The sequence below is a fragment of the Acartia tonsa genome, chromosome 12, assembly GCF_053477335.1.
Source record: "Acartia tonsa isolate MP-2025a chromosome 12, ASM5347733v1, whole genome shotgun sequence".
NCBI classification, from domain to species: Eukaryota; Metazoa; Arthropoda; class Copepoda; order Calanoida; family Acartiidae; genus Acartia; species Acartia tonsa.
This window is the reverse complement of record NC_137271.1, coordinates 4751470-4766141: the sequence shown is the minus strand read 5'-3', so window position 1 is coordinate 4766141 and position 14672 is coordinate 4751470. Positions and strand designations below refer to the sequence as shown.

General features: G+C 38.8%; 1 protein-coding gene across 2 annotated transcripts in view; it reads right to left on the bottom strand.

The window, feature by feature from the left end:
• The window catches only part of LOC145334044 (N-lysine methyltransferase SMYD2-like), a 43486-nt gene that overhangs the window by 3034 nt on the left and 25780 nt on the right, over nucleotides 1–14672 (bottom strand). For both annotated transcript variants that reach the window (XM_080179321.1, XM_080179322.1), the window contains 6 exons: nucleotides 9691–9756; nucleotides 8741–8781; nucleotides 7481–7529; nucleotides 5934–5990; nucleotides 4883–4929; nucleotides 279–341 (listed from right to left, as the gene is read on the bottom strand). In XM_080179321.1, coding sequence (XP_080035447.1) covers nucleotides 279–341; nucleotides 4883–4929; nucleotides 5934–5990; nucleotides 7481–7529; nucleotides 8741–8781; nucleotides 9691–9756 — 323 coding nt within the window. The remainder of the gene's footprint in view (nucleotides 1–278; nucleotides 342–4882; nucleotides 4930–5933; nucleotides 5991–7480; nucleotides 7530–8740; nucleotides 8782–9690; nucleotides 9757–14672) is intronic.

The window sequence follows — 14672 nt, the reverse complement described above, 5'->3', positions numbered from 1 at the left end:
TGTTTCGAAGCCGTGCAGTAACCGGTTTCAATCCAATAGAAAAAAATAGGATAAGAGTCATACTGGAATACTTATTTATCGCATCGAATTATGGACAGCATTCCGCCGATATCAAAATGAAAAAGCCCGTGCCAACAAACTTTGTATTGATATTATTATTTTCATTCTAATGCTCATAGAAAATTGTCTGTTATCCGATGCTATACATGCTTTTTCAGTATGGTTGAAAATCAGTTATTGTCAGTTTTAAAGCCGAACTGTAAAAAATTGTGATTTACCTGAATAATAATAGTTGAGCAGACATTAGCTGAGATACGAGGTCCAGAATTTCTTTCTGTAAACTGAAACATAAAAAAGAATAATTTTTATCATGGAGGAAGAGGACATTGCTAAGTTGATTACACTTGTTCCCAATGTTTTCTAATAACGTTTCTAATTCTTTGATTTAACAACTTTGGTGACTTTTGTTAAATTTTGACTGGTTGGTTCAATAAGTTGAGTTACCAAACGTTTAATACTTATTGTAATCTACAGACGGGGTAATTTTGTGCATCATCAATTGAAATGTAGATCTATTAAAAGGCCTTATCCCTTTAGATTCCCTGCCAGAAGCAATGAAGGAAAACGCAGGGAGTAAGGGAGGGGTCAATGGATCGAATATTCAATTTTTAGGAGTCTCAGACTTTGGGTACTGGCTTAAAGGGAATGTACAAGAATTTAGCAGTTTCTGACTGACTTTGGGTACTAGCGCACAAAATGCCGCGCACTCGTGTGTTAGATTTGAATATAGCAGACAAGTATCAATACACCTAATTTGTTATGATGTGGCTGGTTTTAACAATTTTTTTCTCTCCAGAAAATATCATTTCATAGATAAAAACTTTACTGTGATATTCGTTTAAAAAACAATTTAAGAACCCAATTAAATTTTAGGTTATGGGGCTATGGGTTGAATGGGTTCCAGGGAGATTTTTCTAGTTATTAATTACAGAATGGTTACGTAAGTCTGATGTGCTGGTATTATAATTTTCAAATGAATGCTTTTTTCTTGGAACTTTCTTCTTATTTTATAGTTTTCTGTATTTATTAACTCTCCCTTTACAATTTCCTCCATATTTTCTGGATTAATCTGGATTTCATTGTCTTTCAGCCAAAACTCTTAAATTGAAATAATTGCCCTTTGTCCCCTCCCTTACTCCCTGAGGAAAACGTGGGTAAATTAACAGTTTACATCAGGACATTACAATATTTCTTCTATTTGTCTGAAGTAAAAAAAAATTATCCACTGGACTAATTGGGTTTGCTTTTCAGAGCAGTTTTTTAGATTATTCAGATAATGTTAAACCCATTCTTTGTTTTCTACAAAATAAGAATTCTATTTCAAATGCCCAGAAATAATTCAAATAAATTGAAATTAATCTTGTAGTTATCAAGATCTTACAAAACACATAAATTGAGCTATTTTAGTAGATAAATTTTATTATTTTCACCTAAACATTTTAAAGTAAAAATATTGTAAGTACTTTGAAATGGTCATTTATAATATGCGTGCCGCGTGTCAAAATAAAGTGTCTGACAATAATGGATATAGTAAACGTGGATATATTGACAGGGGAAAATTTGTGGTCCATTTGGGTTGCTATTTTGGACCTCATTTATTGGTCATTCATCCTGTACGAGGGGATGGGATTGGGTTGAAGGAGTAAATGGGGGGGGGGGGGTTATATTATTTAAGACAGCTGCGAGTATCAGTTTATCAGAGTACATGAAAAATCTAATGCAACATCCAAGTAATAATATATCGATTTTTCCTTTCAGCTCAAACTATTTTAGTTTGCTTCATTTGCAATTCAAAATATAAATAGAATTTGAACATTTTTTTCATATAAAAGTAACAGGAACTCTGTTTGTGTCTGTCTCTATCGAAGGATCTCGTTAACCACTGAACCGATATAGTTCTCCTTTACAATGTAGCTTCTCATAGGTCCTAGGAAGGTTTATAGCTATTTCATGGTTGGGAACCACCAACCTGCAAGAGAAATCGCCCTTAGGAAAAAATATTAGATGTTTTAGGTGAGTGGATACCTTAATTTTTTACGGGAGTTGGATACACACCACATCCTTACGCCTCTATATAGAAAGATAGCTAGATACTCACTAATAAATGTTATAAGTATAGATGTATAACCCAGACAACTACCTGGTTAAAGTAGTGGAGACCATTCTCGTCTGCTAGCAAATAGCTTTCTGCTCTTTTGTAGCGTTTGACTGTATTTATATTTTAGACGCTATTAGTTGATATTCAAAGACCCAATTGAAAGTCGGTACAAGGTCCTCTCCCCGTGGGTAGAGTAACATATAGCTCGTGCCGCCTCTATTAGTTAAGTTTAATTACTCACCTACAGAGGGTAGGGTAACATATAGCTCGTACCCCCTCTATTAGTTTAGTTTAATTACTCACCTACAGAGAGTAGAGTAACATATAGCTCGTACCCCCTCTATTATTTTAGTTTAATTACTCACCTACAGAGAGTAGAGTAACATATAGCTCGTACCCCCTATATTATTTTAGTTTAATTACTTACCTACAGAGAGTAGAGTAACATATAGCTTGTGTCCCCTCTATTAGTTTAGTTTAATTACTCACCTACAGAGAGTAGAGTAACATGTAGCTTGTGTCCCCTCTATTAGTTTAGTTTAATTACTCACCTACAGAGGGTAGGGTAACATGTAGCTTGTGTCCCCTCTATTAGTTTAGTTTAATTACTTACCTACAGAGAGTAGAGTAACATATAGCTTGTGTCCCCTCTATTAGTTTAGTTTAATTACTCACCTACAGAGAGTAGAGTAACATGTAGCTTGTGTCCCCTCTATTAGTTTAGTTTAATTACTCACCTACAGAGGGTAGGGTAACATGTAGCTTGTGTCCCCTCTATTAGTTTAGTTTAATTACTCACCTACAGAGAGTAGAGTAACATATAGCTTGTGTCCCCTCTATTATTTTAGTTTAATTACTCACCTACAGAGGGTAGGGTAACATATAGCTTGTGTCCCCTCTATTAGTTTAGTTTAATTACTCACCTACAGTGGATAGAGTAACATATAGCTCGTACCCCCTCTATTATTTTAGTTTAATTACTTACCTACAGAGAGTAGAGTAACATATAGCTTGTGTCCCCTCTATTAGTTTAGTTTAATTACTCACCTACAGAGAGTAGAGTAACATATAGCTCGTACCCCCTCTATTATTTTAGTTTAATTACTCACCTACAGAGAGTAGGGTAACATATAGCTCGTACCCCCTCTATTATTTTAGTTTAATTACTCACCTACAGTGGATAGAGTAACATATAGCTCGTACCCCCTCTATTATTTTAGTTTAATTACTTACCTACAGAGAGTAGAGTAACATATAGCTTGTGTCCCCTCTATTATTATTTTAGTTTAATTACTCACCTACAGAGAGTAGAGTAACATGTAGCTTGTGTCCCCTCTATTAGTTTAGTTTAATTACTCACCTACAGAGAGTAGGGTAACATGTAGCTTGTGTCCCCTCTATTAGTTTAGTTTAATTACTCACCTACAGAGGGTAGGGTAACATATAGCTCGTGCCCCCTTTATTATTTTAGTTTAATTACTCACCTACAGAGAGTAGAGTAACATATAGCTCGTACCCCCTCTATTATTTTAGTTTAATTACTCACCTACAGTGGATAGAGTAACATATAGCTCGTACCCCCTCTATTATTTTAGTTTAATTACTTACCTACAGAGAGTAGAGTAACATATAGCTTGTGTCCCCTCTATTAGTTTAGTTTAATTACTCACCTACAGAGAGTAGAGTAACATGTAGCTTGTGTCCCCTCTATTAGTTTAGTTTAATTACTCACCTACAGAGAGTAGGGTAACATGTAGCTTGTGTCCCCTCTATTAGTTTAGTTTAATTACTCACCTACAGAGAGTAGGGTAACATGTAGCTTGTGTCCCCTCTATTAGTTTAGTTTAATTACTCACCTACAGAGAGTAGAGTAACATATAGCTTGTGTCCCCTCTATTAGTTTAGTTTAATTACTCACCTACAGAGGGTAGGGTAACATATAGCTTGTGTCCCCTCTATTAGTTTAGTTTAATTACTCACCTACAGTGGATAGAGTAACATATAGCTCGTACCCCCTCTATTATTTTAGTTTAATTACTCACCTACAGTGGATAGAGTAACATATAACTCGTGCCCCCTCTATTATTTTAGTTTAATTACTCACCTACAGAGAGTAGAGTAACATATAGCTCGTACCCCCTCTATTATTTTAGTTTAATTACTCACCTACAGTGGATAGAGTAACATATAAATCGTGCCCCCTCTATTATTTTAGTTTAATTACTTACCTACAGAGAGTAGAGTAACATATAGCTCGTACCCCCTCTATTATTTTAGTTTAATTACTCACCTACAGAGAGTAGAGTAACATATAGCTCGTACCCCCTCTATTATTTTAGTTTAATTACTCACCTACAGTGGATAGAGTAACATATAAATCGTGCCCCCTCTATTATTTTAGTTTAATTACTCACCTACAGAGAGTAGGGTAACATGTAGCTTGTGTCCCCTCTATTAGTTTAGTTTAATTACTTACCTACAGAGAGTAGAGTAACATATAGCTCGTACCCCCTCTATTATTTTAGTTTATTTACTCACCTACAGAGAGTAGAGTAACATATAGCTCGTACCCCCTCTATTATTTTAGTTTAATTACTCACCTACAGTGGATAGAGTAACATATAAATCGTGCCCCCTCTATTATTTTAGTTTAATTACTCACCTACAGTGGATAGAGTAACATATAGCTCGTGCCCCCTCTATTATTTTAGTTTAATTACTCACCTACAGAGGGCTCTCCAGTTAACAAGGGCGGGGTTTTTATCACATTCCTAAAACATAAAAAAAAAATTTAAAAGCGAAGCTTTTATATGATTAGGGTCCGTCCATAACTGTTAGCTCTTTTTGTAAATTTAAACAGTTTAGAATTGTCCTGTTGATTTCAAACTTTGCATAATGATTCATATAACAGTTAGGTAAGACTTAGAAAGCGCAACAACTCTATAATCATTATCAAAAAGTCCATTTAAAACATGCTGATTTTTTACTTTTTTGACAACATTTTTTTGTATGTTTCAATTTTGAGATTCATCTGATTTTTGGTATATTGATTCCTATTACAACAAGGTACAATGTTAAAAGCGAAGCATCTCTATCATGAAATCCTAAAAACGTAAGTATGTCTCCTGAAAAAGTAACATGTTCTTAAGCAGTTTTGCAACAAATTTTGTTTTGATTTATGCATTAATATTCTTCTTAATCAGTTCTGACACTCTACAAGTGTTAATGTTCGTTTATCCTTCCAATGGGCTATTTATAATAACGTTTTCTTATTTGTTTGCTTAACAACCTTGTGGACTCTTATGGAATTTTGATTGGTTGGTGCATTTAGTTGATTGTCCAATCGTCCCAACCACTAACTGTAATCTATAGAAGGGCTAATTTTGTGTTTTATCATTTGGGATGTACATCAATTTATCGGCCATTGTCTTATCTCTTATCCCTTTGACTACAGTACCTATATCTTATCTTAGAATTTTTTTGGACCAATACAAACACAGAATATGAACAATCCGACTATATTATTGGGTTGAAAGTGTACACAATTGTTGCTAATAAGCATCCATTGGATAAGTGAGCCTAAGATGATTAAATTTATAGGATACAGCTTTGCTTGGGGATATTTTAGCGTTGGAGCCGTTCTGGAAAAACCTTTCCAGTATCGAAAACGATTGATATCCTTTGGATTAGAACCGTTTCTCAGCCATATAAAAAAAATATTATAGACAAATTTAACGAATAATGAAATAGAATAAATAACTATTAAAAATCTTACTTGAGTCATTTCTTGTTGAGTTTTGACAATTTCCGCTTTGATATTGTCCTCCTTCATCTACAATAGTTTAATGGATATAATATTATTTGGATTTTACACCAGATTTTCATGTTCACGTGAACTCTGTAGCGAGCTAAAATAACGATCTCCCCCTACCTTACCCCATTCCCTCCCCTCCTACTGGATAAACGGCCCGACAAATAAAAGCGAGGGGAAATACAACTTAAATTGACGACTAATATCTAGTAATACATCGATTAAAGGGACTGTGAACGTAAATTTTTCTCATCTTAATATAAAATCTTAACATTATCTCATTCATAATATCTCACAGATAGAGCAAAACGCGCTTTTGTTTGCTTAAAAAACGGCTTTTTCCGACGATTTTTATAAGGTACGGGGAAAGGAAGAAATTTTCCGTATTATATAAAATGTGCATTAAATTGCTTTTTTCTCCCATTATAGCTAAAATTAAACTTTTTCACATAGTTCTAGATTTTTCCTAACAGTTAAGCTGGCTTTTAACATAATCCTTGCTTTAATCCAATGTATAGTTACTTAGAAATTGATAAAATAAGCAATATTTTTTTATTGAAAACCAAATACAATAACAAAGCCAGAAACAGGTTTTTTATTAGTATTCAATTAACTTTAAATGGCCCATCTCTCGCCCACCTTTAATTACAAATTTGTAAATAATAAAGACGCAATATTTCTTTATAAACAGTCTGATAAAAGTGTAAACTAATTCTCCAAAGTGGGTTATTTATTGTTCAACACAATAAAAAAGGATATTATTATTTTATATAACCTATGAGATTCAACCCTTTGTAGACAGTGAGGTATTTTTTTTGTCAATAATACGAATTTAAAATATGTCTTTATTGCCTAATTACTACGTTATAAAAAAACGAATTTGCAATTTTATAGCATAAAATAAATCCTTAACAGTAAGTAAATTGTTTCAACTATATATGACAAGGTAAATATCCCTACAAACATTATAAGAAACAATAACGTTCAGATTTTCCCTGTTTTTTCCTTTTTCCCTCTCAAAATACCATAAAATCAAGGCATTATTTCTGGATATTTTTGTGAATAGGACATTTTTGGTTGATCAGTGTAGTGAAATGTGCTTAGTAAATGTTAAGATTTGATAATCAGATGAGAAATTTTTACGTTCACACTCCCTTTAATAGTTTAAAATATACAAGGACAAATAGATAAGAGCAAAGAAGAGCTTTGTAGGTTGAAGCACAGAATAGACATACATACGGACATATAAACAGACACAAAGACACCTCCTTGGTGTTCAGCCACCCAAAAAAGTAAAAAAAAGGGCTTCCCTAGATTGGTGCAGGGGTGTGTGACCCTGATACCCCCCTTGGCTATTTCAGCGTGGTGTAGACCCTTGTCAAATGAGAGTATTGGGGCAGCTAGGGGAGGGGGGGGGGGGGGGCAGATACACCCCACTAATTTTGTCTGCACAAAAAATAAAGACTAATATACAATCCTTTTACGCTTTTAACGCCCGAAGAAAAGTGTACCTGTAATTGTGAATGTTCATCATTGAAGTCACAAAGATTACAACAACACCTAAATTAAATTACGGTTACAAGTCAGGGATCTAAAGGGATAAGACAATGAACGATAAAATGTTGTACATCCTCCAATGATGATACACAAAATTAAACAATTAGTGGTTGAGACGTTTTGAATATCAACTTGTTGAACCATCCTATCAAATTTTTTTTTTATAAAAGTACTTAAAGCTAACGAATAGTAAAATAAACAGCCCCAAGTCCTGATTAGAAGTACATTCGTAGCAGTTTTTATTCTGACAAAAAAAACTTACTGATTCATATTATAGGTTAAGTTTATATCAATCTCACTATATAATAACTAGCGGCTGCGCCCATAGCATCTAGAAGCAAAGCAGGAAAATGCACAAAACTTAAATATAATGTAATTGCCTAAAACCTTCCTGAACATTTATGGAGCTTTAATAAAATGGAGAAGTCAATCAATTCAGTATTTATCGATATATCAAGCTACCGACAAAAAAACCTACAGCTTTAAATTAGAGGATTAATCAATATTTATTGATCAATTAGGCTAAATTTATATCGACATATTTCTAGACATTTATCTTTAGGGAAAAGTACATTTAATTCATTTTCAGCTGAGGTCAGCTAAAATTTTGAATTGGTAACAAAAAAAAACGTTATTTGACATAACCTAGATTAGGAAAACTCGTGAATATGCCCTGTCAAAATATTGTGTACGAGCAGTTACGCCCCTAGCGTAACTCTAGCGGCACATATGTATTTCTTTTCTAGGGGTGATTTCTCTAAAGAGGGTAGTGGTACCATTGTAAAAGGATTGGTTATTATTAACGAGGAAGTGGAAATTGAACTGTAAATTACACTGGCAACCAAAGATTTATAACTACGTTAAATTATTCGTTGGTTAATAAACTTTGGGTACTTTGATTTTTAATTGGGTGGTTCAAAACAAGTAGTGATTAAAACTAGTAGCTCTGAAACTGTAGAACAGACGAACATTAGTACACTTGTAGGTCGTCAGAAAATATTAATTTACAAATCTAAACAGAATTGTGTATAAATTTAAAGCAGAATTACTTCAATACAGGATACTGTTTAGGGACATTTTAAAGAATTGATTATTTATTGCTTCGCCAATAATATTGAACATTGTTGACCTAGAAATCATTATTTCAAAAATTAAAATTAAAAGAACGGACTGACCCTAATCATAGAAAAGCTTTGCCTGTAAAAATTACTTACGTGAACCCCCAACCATCTAATAATCTCCTCAATCTGGCACTCTGAATTAAATTAAGATCTCAGAAACAACAAAATAATTAATAATTTTAGTCCTTGGATTTTACATAACAGATTTTATTTACATTTCACTCCGGAAATATGTGATTTAACCCCCTTATAAATATCTTTTTTCGTAGGGGGAGGAGGTATAAATGGTCTCATCATTCTCTTTCCAAGAAAAAGTTTAAATATGCTAAATATTTACTATTAGTTTTGTTAGCCCAGGCCTGCGAGAAAACTTTTAAAACCCGCGGCAAATTGTCTATAATAAGATGCTATAAATAACTATTCTAGTGCATCAGATATAAGTATTTAAAATTGCTATGTATAGGAGAAAACTTTTATGAAAGGAATTGCTTACGAGTCACTTTAAGAATGAAAACATCTTTTCTTAAATTATATTTTTAGATTTTTATTCGAAATGCTTACGCTTAAAGTTTGCTTTATTCTATTTCACTGTAGTTTCAAAATAATTTTGTTACGATTTAATAATACAAACACAAAACAGTTATTTATCGCATCGTATTGTAAACAGTTTTCCGCGAATATTAAAATGAAAATTTAAGATTGAAATCAGTTTTGTTAGTCCCGACAGTCCGAATGGCCAGGCTATAAAAACAGGCATTAATTCTATGGTTTTATATTAATAACCATGGAAAATTGTCTGTAATTTGATACTATATATACGAACTTATAAAAAATTAGGGCTTGGCAGCCGCGCGTCAGCAGCCTGTAAGCCTCAAAGAAATCAACCTTTTACAATTATAATAATCGGCTGGAAGTCTAAACCTGACTCAAATATGGAAATCCCCCTTTTTAAAAGAAATTCAAAGCATTCAAATGGGTTTAAATTTAGTGCTTAGTCGTGGCTGATGCACAGCTGCCGAGCCCTGTAAAAATAAATATCTTACTTTATTTGAGAATCTAGCTTCTACAATGATATAGTTTACAGTTACTTCTTCCCCGGCAGATATGACCTAAATAGATTGATAGATTAATTGACAGATAGATAAATGCAGTAGCTTTACTGATAGAAAGATTGATGAAGAACAGCTTATAGATAGATAGATCTTAGATAAAATAGCTGTGTGATAGATAGATAGATGAATAGATGTATTAATATATAGATAGATAGATGAATAAGTGGCTTTATTGATATAAAGAACAGCTTATAGATATATTGATGTATAGATGTTTTTATAGATAATGAATGGATAGATAGATGAATAGATAAACAGACATATTTTTTGAATAGGTGTCATTAATATAGATATGAAACCAAAACTTGGTAGAAAAATTCAGGGGTAGCTATTCTAAGCAACAATTCTACAAAAAAAATCACGAAACCTTATAAAATATCTGGTGGTATATTTTGTTTTTGTTATGTAACTGAAGAGGGGTCGGAAAGAAGGGGAGGAAAAGTGGAAGAGGGTTGTAAGGAAATTTCTCTTTAAAGTTGTTTGTCAGAATAATATTCCCTTGTCCCTGAGAGAGATTAAAAATAAAATAAATGTTCTGATTATTAAGCAGTTTGAACTTAGCAACGTGTTTGATAATTTACTCTGATGTACTTATATTTCAGTTAATTTTCTGTTGATTTTTTAAAAGCAAAGTTTTTCCTACATTCAGTGTAGGTTCGTCATTCCGTACGTCCTTAGGTTAGTCCTAAGTTTAGGCATGTTAGAATAGTCCTAATACATTCAAACTTTGTAGCGTAGTGATTCTTTTGAACAAATTTTACCTTGCTGGGTATTTAAATGTGTAGCCGCTGACGTAGCCGTGGCCAGAGGTAAAGCCACTAACCTAATACCGATCTTTATATCAATTTGACTACGTGTGGACTCGGCTATATGGGATCTTTAAATCACAACCACTTTTTAAATTTTCAGTAAAAATATGAAGAAAAAAATAATAATAATACGTAAAATCTTCAAACATTTAAAAATCAATGTTTTATCGGCAGCACTGGCAGTGTCGACGGCTACGACTACGGCCACGGCAACGGTAACACATTTAAAGATCCAGATTTATGATATTCATTGGATCTTAAAGGATAAGACAATGCACGATAAATTGATATGAATACCTAATCATGATATAGGTTAAATTATTGGTTAAAAAGTTTGGTCATGCCAAGTTTTAAATATCCAATTAGGATCCAATGAAAGTAACCAAAGTTTTCAATTTAGCAGGCGAGAGAGCTTATTTAAATTTTGTATTTTACAGTCCAAATTCCATTCCCTCCATGAATAAAATTAGATGTATTGTGGTAATACGACAACCAGACGGACAGGCAGTTTACAGAATTGCTACGCTGTGACTTATCATAACAAACCCTCTGCACTAATCTTATTATATCACCATTTATCTCATGACCGATGTTGACCCCGCTATCCAGCGGTCAAACTGGCCTGCCTAAATGTGGGGAGGGGCTCAAACACGCAGCTATCACGTGCCCCTCACGCGATTATACAACCGGGAGGCGCTGCCTCCCCTTTTACCACAGCTGCCCCCACAGCCTGTCTACCGCCGGGAGCTAAGCCCTTGCGTCCCACACCCCCTTCAAACCTAACCATTGTTATAATCTGTTGTATATATATAGTAAACATCCATTGTAAATATTATTCAGTTAAATATATAATTTCTGTATGACTAAATCCTGCTAGTTTGTTTTGGTAGAATAATTCAAGGCTAAGGCTCGTTGGACTCGAACTCGCAACCCTGTGAGCTGAAACGTTCGGCTTACCACATCTTGGTGTCAGCGTGTTTCAATCGAGCCTTACAGAAATTAGCCTATTCTACCTCTGATTGGACCCTTTGGCAAGTAAGGGGACAATCAGCCGCCAACTGAGAAGCCAACTGACCCGTGAGACGGCCTTTTTAGGTCGAATTTCCATCATTTTGAACGCAATATGTGGGCCTTTGGCCTACGGCAAGCAGATTTAGCCTGCTAAAAGCGCCAGTTAAGACGCTTTCTCCGTACCGTGTAGGAGTAGCGCTAGGTGCGCAGCCACGGTAATCGGATAATTTAGCTCAAACGGCTACAGAACTGAGTCTAAATTGGCAAGTGTAGCTGGGACAAGCCCCAGGACACCCAGGCCAAACCTACGAGACAGACAGCTGGGTGCTGGTCTCCTTGAGAAGGCAATGTGTGGCTGCGAAGCTTCAGCACACAAGTAAGGCCTACCACTGCGACGGATAGCAGAATTTGAGCCACAGGCACGGCAGGACGGGACATTCCCTGCCGCTGCCTTCCAGGATTCGAACCCGAGGCGCTGTAGGACGGGCCATTCCCTGCCGCCATCTTTCGGGATTCGAACCAGCGGCGCTGTAGGACGGGACATTCCCTGCCGCCGTCACCCCTCTGAACCTTGCAGGACGGACATTCCCTGCTGCCAGTGCTTCCAGAATCACACCTAGAGCTCCTAGTGATAACAACACATAAGTGTGTATAAATGTCAACCAAGTGATAAAAAGAAATATAAAATTGTTGACCCAGTGATAATTGATAAGCTCTAGTGATTCGAAGCTACAGTCTAAGCCACCATGGTAAGCGATACCACCATAGCTGCGGTTCGGCCACCACCGAAGTTTCTGCCAACCCCAGCCGAACGGGAGGCCCCCTTGTCTCAAGGGCAGGACCTCCACTTCCCCTGCCATATCAGGGTGAGGTTTCCCACTCCTGACCCTGCCCAGCATGTACAGGTTGATGCCATGGTCGATTCTGGCAACCGTGTACCAGGGTCTGCTGTAATTTCTGAACACCTCATGCACGCAATGGGAGTGCAACGCATGTTGATTCCAGACAACACCCAAATCCTGACTGCTAACGAGGAAGGCCAGCCCCTCCAGGTAATAGGAAAATTGAAAGAATTATATATGGCAGTCTCACACACCCTTATACTCCATCTGTACCACGTGACTGTGGTACGGAATCTCTCACACCCTCTGAACCTAGGAGGGTATTTTCTCAAGGAGTTCGGAACTAGGCTCTGTTTCGACATGCAACCCCCTTGCTTGTGGGTGCGTGGGGAGTTCATCCCACTCCGTGGCGTTCCCATCGACCGGGAGACAGCCGAGAGAGAGTTGAGTTACGAGGGGCCTCTGCCAGGCCCACTGCCAGAGCAGCCGCGTGTGGTCGAGAAAGGCACGCACTGGGTGGACACTGCACTCAACGCCCATAGGGGGACCAACCTGCTAGCCATGGGGTTGCCCCCAGTGCCCAAGGTGCCGCTGGAGAACCTGCCAACAACGTTCCCTGAGATTGCCAGCCCTCCAGAACCAATCTTCTCCGCCGACACCTTCATCAACGGCCAGCCGTGTCCACCTGGCCCCCTCTACCTGGGACCCCCAGCCATTCAGCCAGCCAAGTCCGAGTCCAGACCCGTCAAGTCGCGGTCTGATGCACCCGGAGCCACACTCAACTCCCAGGAATCAGCCTCTCCCGGCGCCGTGCCCGTCAAGTCGTGGCCGGCCGCCTCCGGAGCCACGCATGGCTCCGCTGCCTCAGCCTCTCCTAGCGCCGAGCCTGTCAAGTCGCGGCCGGACGCCCACGGAGCCCAGGCTGGTCCCAGCGCCCCGGCCTCTCCCAGCACCGAGCCCGTCAAGTCGCGGCCGGTGGGTCCCGGAGCCGAAGCTGACCCCGCACCAGCCACGTATAGGCTAAGCGCTGTCACTCCAACTGACGGCCAGCCACCCCAACTCCGCACGGCCAAGCGGGTGGTCTTGCCTGGCCGCGGTGTCATGGCTGTCCCTGTTGAATTAGTAGGACACCGTACCAAGGATGCCATCCAACTAGCTGCCCCAGAACAGAGGTTTGGGGAGGATCTTGTCATCCCAGAAGGCCTGTATGCCCACAGGCCTGGCTCCGCCAGCGTGTTTCGAGTGCTGGTGGTAAATGAAGGGGAGACGCCCCTCCTGCTGGACGCTGGCCTCCCAGTGGCTGGGGAGCTAGTCAAGCCTGACATTTTAGAGGTTTCTGATAAGCCTCCCCCTCGTCTCCACTCGTTCCAAGAGCCTGTTGAGCCCCCAGATATGCAGGAGCTGTGGGAGGCCCTTGAGATGGAAGACAACGAGTTCCTGCGCAAGGACCCCTTGCTCAAAAAGGAGGTTTGGACCCTGTTATCAGAATACAGGGACGTCTTCTCCAACTCTACCCCCGGCTGCACGGACGTAGTAGAGCTGCAGCTGCGCCTCAAACCAGGGACCCAGCCGATCCGCCAGAGATTTAGGGATCTGAACCCGCGGCAGGAGGCTGAGCTGGAGAAACAACTGGACACCTGGCTACAAGAGGGAGTCATAGAGCCTTCAGACTCCGCCTGGAGCAGCCCCCTGGTGCCCATCAAGAAGAAGGACGGGAGCACCCGCTGGGCCGTCGACTACAGAGCCCTCAACAAGTGCCTGGAACTGGATAGCTACCCTTTGCCCAGGATCCAGCAGTTGGTAGAACGAGCTGGAGGACACCGCGTCTACAGTGCCCTAGACGCGGTGGCCGCGTACTACACCATCTGTGTGTCTGAGGACAGCCGGCCCTGCACCGCCTTCACCACCCCCAGGGGCTTGTATCAATGGAAAAGGATGCCCTTTGGCCTTGCTACGGCACCGTCTGTCTACTCCAGATTTATTGCAGGGGTCCTAAATCCACTAGGCACAGCCAACCTCCAGTCATATCTTGACGACGTCCTGACCTTCCACCAGGATACCTGGGCCCACCTGGCTAGGCTCCGGGAGGTCTTGGAAGCCCACCGCAGGGGAGGAATCCGCCTCAAGCCAGCTAAGACCAAGCTGTTTTGAGCCAAGGTGGATTATCTGGGCCACACCCTCAGCCGTGAGGGGATAGCCATGCAAGAGGATTATATTGACCATATCCTGGACTGGCCGGCCCCCAGCACCC